This window comes from Nannospalax galili, unplaced genomic scaffold (assembly GCF_000622305.1).
Source record: "Nannospalax galili isolate Female #2095 unplaced genomic scaffold, S.galili_v1.0 scaffold596, whole genome shotgun sequence".
NCBI classification, from domain to species: Eukaryota; Metazoa; Chordata; class Mammalia; order Rodentia; family Spalacidae; genus Nannospalax; species Nannospalax galili.
Window position 1 is genome coordinate 5,901,971 of NW_008340140.1, and position 18,301 is coordinate 5,920,271.

At 49.5% G+C, this 18,301-nt stretch overlaps 1 protein-coding gene across 3 annotated transcripts in view; it reads left to right on the plus strand.

Moving 5' to 3' along the window:
• The window catches only part of Ube2v1 (ubiquitin conjugating enzyme E2 V1), a 29,779-nt gene extending 12,298 nt beyond the window's left edge, over positions 1 to 17,481 (plus strand). The window contains exons 2-4 of one of the 3 annotated variants that reach the window (XM_008835163.3): positions 5,271 to 5,419; positions 14,837 to 14,962; positions 15,890 to 16,406. In XM_008835163.3, the coding sequence (XP_008833385.1) occupies positions 5,271 to 5,419; positions 14,837 to 14,962; positions 15,890 to 16,036 (422 nt within the window). In that variant the 3' untranslated portion in view covers positions 16,037 to 16,406. Of the gene's footprint in view, positions 1 to 5,270; positions 5,607 to 14,836; positions 14,963 to 15,889 lie in introns of all 3 variants that reach the window. The other 2 variants (XM_008835164.3, XM_017798690.2) reach the window with 2 other exon arrangements.
• The last annotated feature ends 820 nt before the right edge of the window (positions 17,482 to 18,301 follow it).

Sequence of the window (18,301 nt, forward strand, 5' to 3'; positions counted from 1 at the left end):
ATCGTGTGCCAGGCAGCAGGCAAGGTGGGTGAGTCACAGCTTTAGAGAAGTTAAGTCTGAATGAGGTAACAAGGGAATGGAAAGAAGGTCAGGGTTTGGGGGGCAGCCTCCAAGGGCCTCCACGGTGGAAGATTCCACAGCTCATTCCATTCAGGTGTGGTATAGTTTTTTTTTTTTTTTTCTTGCGCTTTAAAATCCATATTAAGGGCTAAAGAGATGGCTCAACACTTAAGAGCACTGGCAGAGGACCTGGGTTTGGTTCCCAGCACTCACATGGTGGCTAACAACCATCCGTAACTCCAGTTCCAGGGGACCTGACAACATCGTCTCATATCCACAGGCATCGCATGACACAGTAGCACTTACATACATGCAGACAATACACTCATATACATAAAATAAAAAATATTTTTTTGCCAGGCATGGTGGTGCATGCCTTTAATCCCAGCACTCAGGAGGCAGAGGCAGGCGGATCTCTGTGAATTCAAGGCCAGCCTGGTCTACATAGTTCCAGGACAGCTGGGGCTGCAGGGAGACCCTGTCTCAAAAAGACGCACACGCACATATAAATTTTTTTTAAGCTACACTAAACCCTTTTGATAATATTTATACTATTAGTTTTCCAAACTGAGCCTGATGGGCACACCTGTAATTCTAGCACTTGGGAATAGAGGGTCAAGGTCATCCTTAGATAGCTGGTTTAAGGGTAACCTGGGCTACATGAGAGCTGTCTCTTAAAAAAGAAAAGAAAAAGCTCCCTTTTAATGGTTCTGTGAATGTTTCCTGGTAGTCTTTTTCAGAAATCAGAGTTAGGATTTTATAACACAGGGTTGTTCATTCAGCGGTGTCTACATGCCTGCTGGAGAAGGAAGCGGACAGAGTAGGTGGAGGTATGTTCAGATGGGAGTGGGATGGATGTGTTTAAAGTGTCCAGTGGACTTGCATGCAGAGGAGCTAAGCAAGAGGTGAGGGAGAGAGAGGGCTTGGAAGGAGGGAAGTGGTCAGCCCCCAAGTTCTGGGGGAGCCCGGGGCCAAACCACAGCAGACAGGGGTGCAGGAAGGAGGGCGTGCATGGAGGCAGCAGGGAGGAGCTGGGTCAGGGGTGGTGGGGAAGTAAGGTGGGGTCTGTCCCCACTGCAGTGAGGGACTTGTGGTGGCCTCACATAGGAAGGTGATGGTGTCCACCTATAAGGGTGGCCACAGAGAACAGGCGAGGTGAGCCAGGTGGAGCAGGAGGCTGTTAGAGGTGAAGGTGGCATTGTCCACAGCAGCCACCAAGGAGAGGGTGAGCATGCCAGTCTGGGAAAAGAGCTAGACAGAGGCAGAGAGCTGGGGTAGGAGAGCTGTTGATGCCACATCCAAGATTGAGGAGCAAGTGGTTGTTTGGGAAGGAGTGCAAAGAGTTGTGGAAGTGTTGTAGGTGTGAGAGGCAGGTCTTTACCAATGGCTGCCTGGAAGGACTTGGGCAGAGAGGCCCATCATAACTCTTGGAGCAGCCCTTTGTAGAGCTGGGGATCAAACCCACTGTCTCATGCCTGTTAGGCAAGTGCCACCACTGATAGGCCCCCAGACCACACAACTCTGTTCACTGGTTAAGCCCCTCAGATAGGGGTGGTCATGGCCACCTAACAGTGTGATGGGTGCTCTTTGGGAATTTGTTCCCACTGCTGTGGGCTTAGGTGATAGTCATTAGCCAGGGCAGTCATTTGTATCCAAGCCAGATTTGTTGTTATTATTGACCTTTAATAGGTTTAGATTTAGGGCCAGGAGCTGGAGAGATGTTTCAGTGGTTAGGATCACTTGCTGCTCTTGCAGAGGACCTAAGGTCATCTCTAGCACTCAAATCAGGCAGCTTACAACCCCCTGTAACTCCAGCTCCAGGATATCTGGCTTCCTCTTCTGGCCTTGCACTCATACATACAAACTACACACAGACACATATGCATATGTATAATTTGAAGGAAAAAAAATTTAGGGCTGGCAAGACCATTCAGTCTAATGTTTGATTTCTAGGGCCCACATGGTGGAAGGACAGAACTGACTCCTGCACATCGCCACCTGATTACAAACACAGCATTAAGTATAAATGGAGTAAAAAGTGTTAGCTTTAAGTCCTTTGTTGGGGAGCGGTACAGCCATGTGAGTGTTGAGTGCACACACATGAAGCTGGAGCAGGAACGCCCGCTCTCGTTGGCCTCAAGACATGGTATGGGCTCTCTCTCGACCAGAAGCTGCCTGTGTCCACCCTCAGTGCTGGCTTGCAAACACACCCAGCCGTGCTCTGCTCTCAGCGTGAGTGCTGGTGTTGCTCAGACCCTCATACTTGCAGGTGTTCCTAGCCATTGAGCCACCTCCCGCTCCACCCCTTCATACGTAACTTTTCTGAACAAATTTTTGCTTGGCTTTTTGCCTACGATGTCCAAACCTCTTTTTAGTTTCGTGTTTGTCCTAGGAGACATGATCTAGTACAGCTGATTGTGCAGATATTTTCTGGTATTTTCCAAACCAGTGAGTCAAAGGATACTATTAGGTTTTTGTTGCTTTCTTTCAAGAACTGCATGTGCTATTATTTAATGTGTTTTCAGTCAACTGGCTCCTTTTTAAATTATGTTTTTATGTGTATGCATATTTTCTCTGCATGTATGTAAGTGTACCGTGCACATGCAATGCCCACAGAGGTCAGAAGAGGCCTTCTGGGGGCAGGAGAAATGGCTGTGTTTAAGAGCTCTGGCTGCTCTTGCAGAGGACCCAGGTTTGATTCCCAGTACCCACATGGCAGCTAACAGCCACCCATAGCTCCAGTTCCAGGGATCAGATGCCCTCTTCTGACCTCAGCAGGCATTGCACAACACAGGTGCACCTACCTTCATGCAGACATTACACTCACACATATAATTTTTTTTTTTTTAAAGAGGGCATCAGATCCCTTAGAATTGAAGTAACAGATGGTTGTCAGCTGCCACATGGGCACTGGGAACTGAACCCAGGTCCTTTGTAAGAGCAGCTAGTGCTCTTAACTGCTGAGCCATCTCTCCAGTCCCCTTAGCTGGCTCTTTTGCTTACATTTATTTTGAAAGGAAACCTTGGTTCTCTAGCCAATCTTCTCAGTCTCCACCATTGTCTGATCCTTAGATCCAGGGTGGTAATATTATTGTGATTGTTTCCCTCATGTGCATCTCTATCATAAACTGTTCTAATCATTTAATCCAGTTGGGAAGTTGGCACTGGCTCAGTTGGTAAGGTACTTGCTTTGCAAGAATGGGACCTGAGTTCCAGTGTTAGCACCCAAATATGAAGGTAGACACGGTATAGACACTTGTAACCTCAGTGCTGTGGAGGTCGAGATGGGATCCCTGGGGCTCACTGGCCAGTGAGATACCCTGTCTCATAAAACAAGATGAACAGCACCTGAGGAACACCATTTGAGATGTTACCTCTAGCCTGCTCATGTGCACAGCCAAACAAAAATTTTTTAAAAATATTTATTTTTGTGTGTGAATACAAGTGCCTGCAGAGTCCAGAAGAGGGCATCAGATCCTGTAAAGTTGGAGTTGTAGATGGTTGTGAGCTGCCTCATGTGGGTGCTGGGAACCAAACCTGGGTCCTCTGCAAGACCAGCCAGTGCTCTTAACCATTGAGCCATTTCTCCGGCCCCACAAACACTTTTTTTTTTTTTTTTAAAAAAAGAAGCTTGCTATTACTATAAATGAGAAATTGGGATAGTGCTATTTGCTCTAGTAGTTTGGTGGTATTAGGTACACACAGGACAAGTACTCTGCCACTGAACTGCACTCTCAGGCCATAAAGAAGTTCCTTTTTTTTGGTGCTGGGGATTGAACCAAGACCTCTCAAATGCTAGGCAAGTGCTCTGTCACTCACTGCACCACTTCTCAGCCTAAGACCAGCAATAAAGGTGAAGCCACTAAAGTCACCTGGTGAGCAGCTCCATCCTTCGGACACTCACACCAAATCCTGGGTGCTAGAATTGGCCTCTGTTTCTCAGACACATTGCGGGCCACCTGACAGAAGTCCAGTCATCTGGGACCTCTGAAGTGCCTGGCACTATGGACTTCTCAGTACCATGAGTGCTGTCCCATCTCGGCATTTGTTCCATTGTGTTGTCGCCCCATTCCCTTGTCTCAGTTGGTGTCTATGCTGTTCCTTGACTCTTAAGAAAAATCCAGCCTCTGGGCTTTTGCACATGCTGTTCCTCGGCCTCAGAACCTCTCCTCACCTGCATAGTCACACGTTGCTTTGTCTCCATTTGCAGCAGGTGCACCTCCCCAGCCTGTCACAGTTATTCTGTGCTTATTCTGTCTACCCTGAGGCCCCTTAGGGTGGTGATCTCAAGGAAAACAGGCCTACCTGTTTCCCAGTGCCCAGGGAGGAAGGGCCTACAAGGGAGGGGGTTAGTGCTGACCTGGGCCCCAGGCTTCAAGAAGCCCAGAATATGCTCGGCAGTCCTCTTGGTCCTGCAGGACCCTCGCTCCACTGTCCTTAGGGTGAGAACTTCTAGTCTGGCCAGATGGGGATTTGGTGTTCAAGGCAAAGAGAACAGGTAACTTGAGTGGATCCTGAGTTTTTTCCCAGGGAGAGTTGGGGAGGAGGCCAGGAACCAGCCCTCTGGTGTTAATTACCACAGCAATGCCCCCCCCCCCCCCCCGAGCCTGGAGGTGGCTCAAGGTTCAGGAGTTTGGGTGTGGACTTGGGTAACATTTGTGTATTGCCTTCATGGCAGTTTGCTGGGCTTTGTAAACCAGAGAGCCATTGTCCTTGTAGCATTACCACCAGTTAGAGGGGCTATGGTTTGCAGAACGGAAAAGGCTTGAAAGTTTCATCCTGGCACGTACACTGATGACTGCTTGAGAGTTGTCTCGGCCAGGAGCATCCCCACAGTCTCCCCTGCCGTCTCCAGTATGCAAGCCGGCTGCCTAGGAGGAACCCCGTTTCCCAGGGCGCAGTGGCCACACTTGGCACTTGGTACTGGAGTTCTCTCACCCATCTCAGATCCCCAGGGAGCCGCAGTGAGATTGGAAACACTGGGTGGAACACACATGTGGAAGGGCTAAGATGGGGTGAGACTATCCTTCTCGCTACCCAGGGCTTTGTGTATGGTACAGGTGTGGCAGCCACTGCTGCAGACATGACAGCCAGTAGAGCTGTGTGCATGCTGCCCTTGGTGTCCCCAGATAGCAACCATGGATGCCTGCTTTAGGCTTATGAGACCCCTGGACTTGCTAGTATCTTGAATTTCTTTCCATTTATTTTAGGAGTAAAAGTCCCTCGAAATTTCCGACTGTTGGAAGAACTGGAAGAAGGCCAGAAAGGAGTAGGAGATGGCACAGTTAGCTGGGGTCTAGAAGATGACGAAGACATGACACTTACAAGATGGACAGGGATGATTATTGGGCCTCCAAGAGTAAGCGTCGAGCTACGGCTATAACTGTCACTGTCTTAAATTCACTGCCTCCTTTTAAAACACTGGTAGCCTTGTCACGGAAAAAGCTCACCAATGGTATATTTTCTGAAATGTGGCTATTCTTTTTTTGACCAGTTTCAATTTATATATGTGAACCTCCTCTGATGCGGTTTAATCCCTCTCTATGGTAAGCAAATTCCTGTTTAGACCCAACGGTGTGAATTTGTACTGATGCAGACAGGCCTCTGTTCGCTGTGCCCTAGAGTTCAGAACAACTGCACATTCATTGGCTGACAGCAGCAGATGGCAGTGTTCCTGAGGCTAGCCCCTGGTTCATAGGTGTCTGTGCCCCTGTGTCCTTCTGCCTGTCATTCTGCTGTGCCCAGGGGTCTTTTCAAAGGCCCACACCAGGGTGGTGGAAAGTGATCTCTTTGAGAGCTCTGTGGTTTGTGGGGTTTCAGAGGCCTGTTGTGAGAGTGCAGGCTTCACCTCTGGAAGTGCTGGTCAGTGCTCATGAGGCACTGTTATGCATTCCAGGTCACAGATGGGGGAAGCAGATTCAGGACTGAAGTCATCAGCACAGAGCCAGCAACTCCCAGCCCTGGTCTGTGTGCCCAGGCTACCCTCTCCCCTTCCTCCAGCCATGACACCCTCCTGTCAAGAAGTTGAGTTTTCATTGCTCACCACTACAGTGGTGGGATCAGAGTGTTAGATAATGACTTGGTGACTTGGTGCAGGAGTTGGGGGAAGCGCTCAGAATAGGGGACTCTGGCAGATGAGCCCTGTGGCCTGACTGTGGTAGGACCTGTGGAGTGTTTATACCTAAAAATGGCAGCTTCCTTCTTTCTCAGCATGTGGGGGTTGGGGGAGGCGCTGCCTATGGGCTGGGAGGACACAGGATATGGCCCAGGCAGGAGCTGACATCTGTCCCTGGTGCATTAGCAGTCAGAGACTCCCAAGCTTGTCACAGAGGGTTGTTGATACACTTGGAAATTAAGGGCCTTACCATTTACTCCTGTTTTCCCAAGTCTTTTTTTTTTTTTTTTTGGTCTGTTTTTTGAGACAGGGTCTCCCAGTAGCCCCAGCTGGCCTGGAACTCACTATGTAGACCAGGCTGGCCTTGAACTCACAGAGATCTGCCTGCCTCTGCCTCCTGAGTGCTGGGATTAAAGGTGTGCACCACCATGCCCGGCCCCAAGTCATTTTTTAAACTCCATGATGATGCTTTATATACAGAGTTCTGGTAATCTGGTTTTACTCATTTCTTCATCCTTATCCTGGCACCAGATTGTAATCTTTAGGTAGAGTTCTGGGGAAAGCCCACTGGGAAACCTTGCTTCTCTGGACTGCTCCTTCCTGCCTGTGTCTTCTCAAGGGGATCCTGCTTGAGGAGGATCTGGGAAATAGCTTGGGGTCAGGCAGCTGCTCAGGAGGCCTATGAACCAGCTCACTCATGGGCTCATTCAGGATAAGAGCAGACCAGGGAGGGCACCAAATGCACTAGATTTTTAGAGACCTGAGTAAAAATCCAAAACAAGAAATGGACATGGTGGCACTCCCCTGTAATCCCAGCAGTGTGGAGATGGCAGCAGGAAGATCAGGAGGTCAAGGCCCTTGGCTACACAGGGAGGTCCAGACCATGCCACATACTTGAGAACCTGCCTCCAAGCACAAACAAACGGAAGGCAGTAAGCCTGTAAGTTCTGTTTGAAATGCTCTCTTCTACTTCATTGTCTGAGCTGGGTGTGGTGGGGCACACCTGCAAACCCACCTGTAAACAGGAGGTAGAGGAAGGAGGGTTTCTGCAAGTTCCAGGCAGCCTGGGCTCCATAGCAAGATCTCAATGAGCAGCATAAGCGCTAAGTGCCTTCTCTGTGTCTAGGTGTGTGTATTTGTACACATAGCTCAGATGTTGGGAACCTCAAGCCATGCCTGGTTTGCCACTGAGCCACACCCCAGACCCATCTGTGCATTTGTTGTCTTGAGCCAGGCTGACAGCTCACACCTACAATCCCAGCTGGGAGGCTGAGGCAGGAGGATCACTAAGGGTTGGAGGCCAATCTGGACTACATACCCAGACCCTATCTCAAAAGGCGGATAGGATGTGGGTGTGTGCTTAGCACGTGAGTGCAGGTACCCGCACAGGCCTCTGGTCTGAGATCTCCCTGGAACTGAGTTATAAGAGGCTGTAAGCGGCCCACCATGAGTTCTGGGAACCAAACTTGGGTCCTCTGCAAGAGCTGGATAAGGTCTTTGCAGCCGAACTGTCTCCAGCCCCCATCCCTTGGTTTGTGGGATACGGTGTAATTATGGCTTAAGATTCCACTGCTGCTTCTCAAGTGCTGAGCCCACAGATGTGTGTCATCGCATAGCTTAGGCACACTCTTTAATTGATTGTTTAATTAATTAATTAATTGGTCTTTTTGAGACAGGGTCTCCCTGTAGCCCCAGCTGGCCTGGATTCATTATATAGACCAGGCTGGCTTTGAACTCACAAGAGATCTGCCTGCCTCTGTCTCCCAATTGGTGGGATTAAAGGTGTGTGCCACCATGCCTGGCTAGGGCACTCTTAAAAGACTGTTGAACCAGGCAGGGCGTGGTGGTGCACGCCTTTAGTCCCAGCACTCGGGAGGCAGAGGCAGGCAGATCTCTTGTGAGTTCAAGGCCATCCTGGTCTACGTAGCAAATCCAGGCCAGCTGGGGCTACAGGGAGACCCTGTCTCAAAAAAAGCGAGGGGAAAAAAAAAAAAAGTCATAAAAGCAACTATTTGTAGGTGCGTCCTGTCACCATTCTCTTTTATGATTGATGTAAAAGGTACGTGCCCTGTAGCAAACATAGGACCTCTTGGTTTTTGAGTTGGGGTTTCACAGAGCTTAGGTTGGTTTTTGAACTCCTGATCTCCTGCCTCCACCTTTCAAGCGCTGCAGTTACAGGTATGCATTATCACACCATGTTTTGATGCAGTTGTTAACTTTTTTCCTCCAATGTATATATTTATTGAATTTTGTGGGTTTCATACAATACATCTTAATGATATTTAGGCACTCCCCCATACTCCACCCACAGGTTTTCACGCGTTCTGCACGCGTTAAGGCCTATGGAGTCAAGTTTGTGTACCCAGATGTCCCTCAACGTGAGTTCATCCACTGGAACCCATTCAGCCTATCATTCCCTTAAAGAAGGTCAGCTCTCCCTCACCCAGGAGTGATCAGCTGCTGATAGTTCCTCAGCTACAGTTGGGGCCTCCTGTCCATTTCCCCAGTTCTGTGCTGGATTTTGTTTAATTGAATTTGCATGGGTCTTGTGCATGCTGTCAACATTGCTGCAAGTTCCCAGGAGCCAGTAACACTGTTTCCTTATGGGCATGCACAAACCCTGATTCTTAGAATCTTTCTGTACCCTCTTGCACAATGGTCCCTGAGCCCTGGATGGGTGAGGTTTAATAAACAGGAGTCCTACCCAGGAACATGTACTCTACAGACCAATTGTGGCCTTCTGTGTTCGCCACACTCTGCTGCATGAGGAAGCTTCGCTGGTGAGAGCTAAGAGATGCATTGGTGTTCTCTCTACTCCCTGTCCACTATGTTTCATGAAGCTTAGGTGTAGAGGTTCCATTGTAGATGTGTCAGTTAGGGTTGGGCATCTCACAGACACTTATTCTCTGTGTGTTTTGAACTCTGTACTAGTCTCTGTTGCAAAAGAAACTTCTTTGATGAGTGGAGACTGGTATACTTGTCTATAAATATAAGGATCCTTGATCCTTTTTGTTGTTGTTCTTTTTGAGACAGGGTCTCCCTGTAGCCTTGGCTGACCTGGAACTCACTATGTAGACCAGGCTGGCTTTGCACTCACAGAGATCTGCCTGCTTCTGCCTCCCCAGTGCTGGGATTAAAGGTGATTAAAGACGTGTGCTACCACACCTGGCTCTTTTTATTTAACTTTATGTGTATGAGTGTATTGCCTGCATGTATTAAGTGTACCTGTGTCATGCAGTGCCTGCAGAGAGCAGAAGAGAGCATCAGATCCCCCTGGAACTGGAGTTACAGACGAATGTTAGCTCCTATATGGATGTTGGAAATTGAACCTGGGTCCTGTGGAAGAATAGCCAGTGCTCTTAGCTGAGCCATCTCTACAGCTTCCAACTTTTTTGTTTGTTTTTTTGAGACAGGTCCGACTCTGTAGCCCTGGCTGGTCTCCATGGGCATCTGCACACATTTGTATACAGACATAGACATATACAGAAATAATAAAATCTTTACATTTATTTATGTGTGTGTGCAACATATGCGTGTATTACAATGTGTGTGTGGAAGTCACAGGACAACTTGCAAGAGTCGCTTCTCCTCTTTTACCGTATGGACCCAGGGATGAACCTCAGGTCGTCAAGCCTGGTGGCAAGCACCTTTACCCACTGAAGCAACTTGCTGGCCCTTGCCATATTAGTAAAGCACCTGAGTAACTCACCTCCTTATTTAGTATTTATTGCAGTGCTGGAGATCAAACCTAGAACCTTGTACATGTTAGGCAGGTATTGTTCCTCTGAGCCACAGCCCAGCCTCTTTTAGTTTTGAGTCAAGATCTCACCAAGTTGAGTTGCCCAGACTGCCCTTAAACTCTCTGTAGGCCTCGCTGCCCTTGAACTTGGAATCGTCCTATCTTAGCCACCTGAATAGTTGGGATTACAGGCATTTACAGACGAGTCTTTCTAGTTATGTGTATGAGTGTTTTGCCTGCATGTAAGTGCACCCATGCATACAATGCCTGAGGAGGCCAGAAGATGGCATTGGATCCCCTGGATCTGGAGTTATGAACATTGTTAGCTGCTCTGTGGGTACTAGGACCCAAACCCCAGGTCTTTTGCAAGAGCAGCCAGTGCTCTTAACTGCTGAGCCATCTCTCCAGCTCCTAATTATTTAATTTTTTAAAAAAATTTTGCCGGGCGTGATGGTGCACTCCTTTAATCTCAGCACTTGGGAGGCAGAGGCAGGCGAATCTCTGTGAGTTTGAGGCCAGCCTGGTCTACATGGTGAGTTCCAGGACAGCTGGGACTACAGGGAGACCCTGTCTCCAAAAAAGACAAAAAATTGTTTCTTTCCATTTGTATGAGTGTTTTGCCCACATGTATGTAACAGTCCAGTGAGTGCCACTGCTGCTTCTGTTATTTTGCTTCTGCTGAAGATGCAGCATAAAATAATTCAGTGGACCATGTTATGCAATATCCAGCTGCTGACAAATGTCTGTGTGTGAGTGCCAATGGGCTCCATGCCTGGGATGCTTGCAGGCCAAGGTCTGAGTACTCTTGTGCTATAGGGTGCCTTGCGGAGAACATGGGAGCAGGAGACACTGGCTGTGTGCCCAGGCTGGCCTGACTTGTTCCTCTACACCAGTAGTGGGAAGCCTCATTGTAAAAGGTGGTTGGTTGTGTTGGGACTCTGCAGCAGGGTATGTGTCGGTCAGTAGGCTCCCAGCCCCTCATGGTCCGCTTACTACAGGACTACACCCCATTGTTTTTCCTCATCAGTTGGCGTCCCACTAAGGTGGCACCTCTCAAGGTCACAGGAGAGCATGTAAAGGATAGGAGTGTGCGGAGAAGGGTGGGCCATGTCCTGCTTGCCTGTTATCTGTGCCCTCCCTACCAACCCTTCACCCTGGCATTGGCAGTGGGGTTCAGCTTCTGCTTTTATTACGTAGTAAGAGCCGGACCCCAGCCTCTCCACAGACATTGGTATTCAGTTTTAAGGGTCTTATTCCTTGGGCCCAGTATGGGAGCTTAGCTCCCTGCTTGTTGCTGCACTTACCCTGGGCAAACCCAGCTCCCTTGAGGCCTCTGTTAGATTCCGTTTGCAGTTCCCAGTGTGCGCTTCTCTAGTCCCCCACCTGAGCCCTTCATGGTGTCTCCCAAAAGGGCTTTTGCTAAGTGTTATCTCCTCAGAGGCAGAGTGCTTGTTTCCATTTCGGGGTTTTTTTGGGGGGGGGGGCATCTTTTTACAACAGGGTCTCCCTGTAGCCCCAGCTGGCCTGGAACTCATTATGTAGACCAGGCTGGCCTTGAACTAACAGATCTGCCTGCCTCTGCCTCTTGAGTGCTGCTGCTGAAAGGCGTGTGCCACCACATCTGGCTTAGTTTTGGTTTTATGAAGTAGGATCTCATGTAGCCCAGTCTACCTCAGACTCTATATAGACTTCAGCTTCTGACCCTCCTCCTGCTTCTACTTTCCAATGCTGAGATTATAGCTTGTGTCATGGTTTCTGTATTTAGATTTTGTATTCTTTGCATTTTTTTGTTTGTTCGTTTGTTTTGAGCCCCAGCTGGCCCAGGCTGGCCTTGAACTCACAGAGATCTGCCTGCCTCTTTAGTCCTGGGACTAAAGGCATACGCCACCATGCCCGGCTCTTTGCATGTTTTAATGGCAAATTCTTATTCTTTTCAAATTCTTCTCTCATAATTTCCATATTTTTTGATTAAGTGTGTTTTAGCATGCTTAAATTTACAGAAAAATTGCACAGGCAATGCAGAAAGTTCTCTGCGCAGCAGTCCACTCCATCCAGCAACAGAGGTGTTGGTACAGTACATGTTCATGGTGAAATAAATGTCATATGTGTAATCAGCCATGGTGGATCACCTATGATCTAGCACTGCAAGCTGATGCAGGAAGATCTCAAGTTCCAGGGCAGCCTGGGCTATTTAGTGAGACCCTGCCTCAAAAAGAAAAGAAAACGGCTGGAAAGTTGGCTCAGTGGTTAAAAGTACTGGCTGCTCTTGCAGAGGGTCTGGGTTTGGTTCCCAGCAGCCACATAGTGGCTAACAACCATCCATAACTCCAGTTCCAGGTGAATTTGATGCCCTCTTCTGGTCTCCACTGGTGCTCTATGCACATGATGCACATATATGCATGCAAGGAAAACACTCATAAAATTAAAATACATAAAATACTTAAAACCCATACTTTATTTAAGTTGGTTTCTGCTGTCACAGCGCCTCACATTCTGGTGCATGGTAGGAACCCATCAGAAGAAAGCTGCTAGGAATGGCTTGCTGTCCAGGCATGCCCTGTCCCCTGAGCCAGACAATGCCAGAGCGCCAGGGAAGCTTGGGCCGTGCCATCAGCATAGAGAGCATTTGCATCTTGCGGCTTTCTTTGACATGCAATAACTGTACAAATTTATGGGATTCATTATGATAATTTGATATATGTGTACATACAGTGTATACTGATCAACCCAGGATAATTGGCATTTTGATCTCTAACCAGTGACTGGAGAGCAACCTTTATAGTGGTGTATGACACACACCTGTGATCCCAGCACTTAGGAGGAGAAGCAAGAGGGTCATAGGAGCTTGAGGCCACCTTTCAGCTACATCCTGAGTTCCAGACCAGCCTGAGTCAAAATACAAAAGCCAAGGAAAACAAAAAACAGCTGTATGTAATGGCACATGCCAGGCAGATCTCTGTGAGTTAGAGGCCAGCCTGATATATAAGACTTCCTGACCAATTAGAGCTACATGGAAGGACTGTATCTCAAAAAAAAAAAAAGGAAGAGAAAAAGAAAAAAACACAGAAAACAAGAAAAACACAGAGAGACTGGTAAGGTGGCTCAGCAGGTAAGCATGTGCTTGCTATGCAAGCATGAGGACCTGAGTTCAAATCCCTAGCAGCCATGTCAAAAGCTGGTGTGGTCTCATGCACCTGTAACACCAGTACTGTGGGGATGGAGACAGGAGGATCACTGGGCCTTGGCCACCAGCCTGGCTCCAGGTTCAGTGTCTCCAGCAAGTTGCAAACTAGGGAGACCTTAGCAGATGCAGGCCACTAGCGCACAAACCATGGGAGGCCATGCCTCCACCCAGACACCATGCAGAGTGCCTAGGGTTTTGCTGGCCACACTGGACAGCTGGTGGGTTCCGCCATTCCCTGGGGGCGAGATAGAGGAGGCACAGGCTGAGGTAGTGAGACCCAGAGGGCTGGCTCAGTCAGCTGGGGATGAAACTGGTTTATAGGAGTAACCCTGAACCTCACCTGAGGGTGTGGCCCTCGGTTTAAGAAACTGGCTCATTCCCCTGGAGACCCGTAGGTGGCACTGTTTGCACAGCAGCAGTTGCTGTGAACACCCAACACCAGAGACAGGATCTGTGCAGGGTGGCCCTTGCTCTCCAGGGCATGACACTCCCTTCAGTGTGGTCTTTAGACACAGAACAGTATAACTTCCTGTTAGACACAAAGCAAGGGCTGTATGATGTTTGAGGTTGTGTGATGGATCTGGTGCGGTGGGCACTTGAGGCAGGAGCAGCAGCCTGGCACTGTCACATATTCTGGTGCTGGGCATTGCAGTCAAATGTGAGCATGAGGTTGGCCTTCCCTGGTTCTCAGCAGAGGCACACTTGGCTCAGGGTGGGGTGCATGTCACAGAGTGTATAGGCGTCAGAAGACAACTCTGTGGAGTCATTTCTCTCTCTACCTTGACATGGGTTCCTGGGATCAAACTCAAGATTATCAGACCTGTATAGCAAGTGCCTTTATACACTGAAGCATCTTTTTGTCCCTAAACAGCATTTTATTTTCAACAGGGTCTTACATAGCCCAGGCTGTCCTCAATTTCACTGAGTAGCTGAGGTAACTTCGAACTTCTTTTTTTTTTGGTCTTTTTGAGACAGGGTCTCCCTTGTAGCCCCAGCTGTCCTAGATTTATCATGAAGATCAGGCTGGCCTCTAACTCACAGAGATCCTCCTGCCTCTGCCTCCTGAGTGCTGGTATTAAAGGCGTGCGCCACCATGCCCAGGAACTTCAAACTTTTGATCCTCCTGCTCCAGTTCCCCAAGTGCTGGGGTTATAGGTGTACACCACCACATCCAGCCTCTGTTGACGTAGTGAGACTTTGTACCTTGGATAGCCTAGAACATGCAATGTAGACCAGGTTGTCCTTGAACTCCCAAATCCGCCTGCCTCTGCCTCCTGAGTACTGGGACTAAGGTCCTTGGTCCTCCAAGGTTCATGCTGTCACTGGGTCAGCTTCATGGCCTTGTTCCTTACCTACTTGATGATGCCAGGCCCTCTCAAGGTACCATAGAAGAAGCTCCTGAGTCCTGGCACTTAACCAGTGGAGACCCTTCTGCAGTGCCTAGCCTGGAGTGACGGGGAGGGCAAGAAGTGGCCCGTTCCACAGAGAGTAGCAGACCTGCCGAGGGTTGTGGTGACTGCGGGCCCACGTGGGCCCATTGACACTTCAGGCCTGAGTAACACTAGTGTCTTGCTTTTCCCCAAGCCCAGGGCCCTGCGGCCAGCTGGGACTTGCACCATCCAGCTGCCCACAGCAGCTGCACCCTTGTGCCATCTGAGGGGTGACAAGAGTCTTGGCAGCTGCCCTCCTAACTCTTCGTAACTGCTTGACATCTCTGTACCCTTTTTTTTTTTTCCAGACAATTTATGAAAACCGAATATACAGCCTTAAAATAGAATGTGGACCCAAATACCCAGAAGCACCCCCCTTTGTAAGATTTGTAACAAAAATTAACATGAATGGCGTCAATAGTTCTAATGGCGTGGTAAGTAGCTTCTCCCACCCAGCCTGTACTGTGTTGAACCACCAGGGCTTGGCCGGCCTGTGTGCATGCTCTCCGTTATCTGGTGCAGGTTAGTCTTATGTGTCTGCAGCTTTGGGCAGGGCCACTGTCCATTGTGTCTTGTCACTCACCTGAGCTCACTCCAGCCAGCCCTGTGCTGATAAGAGGCTCCCTTCTGTGCTCCTGATGCTGAGGTGGAGATGAGGAAGCAGACACAGAGGCAAGGCCTTCCCACACCTCTTCTCCTGCACCTTGGCCACAGGCACCTGACATTTTTCTTAACGCTGTTTTTGAGACAATCCCGCTCTAGCCCAGGCTGGCTTGGGGCTCATTATGTAGCATGGGCTGGCCTCTCCCCATGGCGGGCCTCTGCCCGAGGTGGTCCTCCTGTCTTAGCCTCTGAGTGCTGGAGTTGTAGGTGTCACTGTGCCCAACAGAGACCTGACTTTTTAAGCTCCACACAGTCACACCATGCCCAGCCTCTGTCCTTTGGGTCTTCAGAACATGGCAGAAAGAGCTAGAGATGAACTGTCCTCTGTGTATCCTGTGTGTAGCACTGTATTGGGACCATCAGTCCCAAGTCTGGTGCTTTGGGGGACACCTGGGCGCCTTACTGCCCTCCCACCCTTAGCCCACCCTGGGCATGGGTGGTACAGGTGCAGGCCAAGAGAGGCCCAGGTCGGGCCAGGCTGAGTCTCACCAAGTGCCACATCATTACTCGTTTCCGCACACCAGGACGCAGAAAGGGGCAGCAGGCCGCCGTCTCTGTCGTCATAGGGCAGCAGACCACCACAGGGACGCCGGCCTGGTGCAGCCTGGGTATGATGGGGGCCATGTGGGTGCAGCCTACTAACTCAGGGAAGGCTTTGGTCCTGAACTGGGGTAATCTGGATACTTTACTTTCTGTAGGTGGACCCAAGAGCCACATCAGTGCTGGCCAAGTGGCAGAATTCCCACAGCATCAAGGTCATCCTGCAAGAGCTTCGGCGCCTAATGATGTTGAAAGAGAACGTGAAGCTGCCGCAGCCCCCGGAAGGACAGTGTTATAGCAATTAATTGCCAGGAGCCCGGCCTCCCTCCCCCATCCAATCTAAATCTTCATTTTCCACAGTAGTACATTTTCTAGATACATCTTGTAGACCTCAAAGTACTGGAGTGGAAGCTCCTGCTCCAAGGCAGTCATCTTAAGATACTGTACGTGATACTAATTTTTTTTTGTCCATTTGAAATATCTAAGTTGTGCAACATAACAGACCATCCCATCAAGTGTAACCACTGTCCACGTAGGTGAACTCTGGGATCACGAAGGTGTATTGAAATCGGTTCCCATCAGGAGTGGTGGGGCACAGCTAATGCAACTGTGAACAGACACGTCACACAATCACCTGCTGCTGACACGCCTGGGTCTGCCTTCACCCTCTGCCATAGCCGTGCGTGGTGGCCCTTTAGAGTAGATGGGAAGGCTTCAGGTAGCAGCCCGTTGGACTACTGCTGGGTTTCGGGGTGCTTTGCCTGTACCCCTGCTTTCTTAAGTCTTAAAGTGACACCCCTCACAAGCCATCGTCCTATCCCCATCCACCCCAGCTGTGGCCGAAGCAGATTGTAACCCTTCACTCCCTCTGAAATTGGCCTTCAGTGAGGGATTCAGGGCTTCCCGTCTCTTCCCCCCACCTTTATCGGGGTGCTGCTTTCTCCCTCCTCCACACCCTTGTTCCCCATCACCACCGGATACTTCCACAACACGTGCTGTGGCCAGAAGCCATCAGATGAGGTTGCAAGAGCCTGGCCTCACTTAGCTCCGGAACCACACTTGTTCTCACGCCACCAGCCTGGAAAGTGAGTGCCCGGTCCTCGGCCCTGCGGTCATCAGCCAACGTGCTTTGAGCTCAGGTCTCCATGTGAACACAGCAGTCACAGAGTGACTCAGACCTGCCGGCGCTCAGAGTCCTTGGTTACACCTGGAGAGAGGCCTCAGACACGCTAAGCACACACGGGTCAGAGTCAGTTCCTTTTCCTGTAATTGATTTGCTTTTAAACAAGAAGGTTTGAAGAGGGCTCTCGTGGTCACCCTGGCCATCCATCGGGTCTAGTGTGGAACCTGACATCTGGGAACAAGAGGCCCTGACCCAGGTGGACTCTGGGTTCGGTGCTGCTGCTCCTCAGCCCCTCGGCAGGGACTCAGATTTGTGGGCCTGGCCTCCTGGCACGCTGCCCCATCTCCCACTTTTCTGTTCAGGACCACTAAATGCTGAAATGTGGATGCGTACTGAAATAAAGGCAATTCATTGTGTTCCGAAAGGGTTGTTTTGTTAGCATTTGTGTAAAATCATCTGTTGAAGTGTCACGTCGGAAAAGCAGTTGATGTTTGTGCTCACTCTCTGGGGCAAACTTAGTTCTATGGGTTTACCATCCTATAAGTCAAGTCTAACTGTTCATGAGCAGCCTTTTCCTGTCAGACCATTGCCTGATTCACTGTAATAAACAAATGTACGTTACTCTCAGCAGGCTGTGCTCCTCTTCCTCCAAGCCCAGTCACTGGGTGCGTTGAGTTCTGTAGATGCTCTGGGGATCAGGTTAATGTCTGAAAGCAGGGGTTCCCCTCTTGTAGAAAAAGATTTAGGGTTTTTAGTCAAGAGGCAAAATCTAGGCTCTTCTATGACAGCTTACACACAGTGAACGAGAACAGATGTGAGTGATTCATGAAACCCAGTGGTTACTGTGTACTCCCTCGTGACAGTTGCTAGCCTGCTGTGTGAGTGGATTGGCTCAGGCGGCATTCCGACCGGTGAGGCTCAATCTTCCAGAGACTGTCAGAAGCAGGCCAGGTTGACCTGCATACTGTTTGCTTTCTCTATCCCCAGAGATGAGTTTTCAAAAGGTCCTTGGGGGCGGAGGCAGGAAGATCAGGAGTTTGGGCTACATAGGAAACCCTGTCTGAGAAAACAGTAGCTGAGCATGGTGGTAAAAACCTGTAGCCTCGCCGGGCATAGTGGCACAGGCCTTTAATCCCAGCACTCGGGAGGCAGAGGCAGGCAGATTTCTGTGAGTTCAAGGCCAGCCTGGTCTCCATAGTGAATCCAGGACAGCTGGGGCTACAGGGAGACCCTGTCTCAAAAAGCCCCCCCCCCAAAAAAAAAAAAATACTAGCCTGGTGCTTGGGAGGTGGAGGCAGGAAGATCAGGAGCTCAAGATCCTAATTGTGTGCTCAAGGTTAGCCCACCAAGCTCCACTGGATAGCTCTAGACTCATCGCGCAAACAGCGCTGGTTAAATTCAGTGGGCCACAAAAACAAAGACAAGCATGTGAGAAAGGGATTGGTGG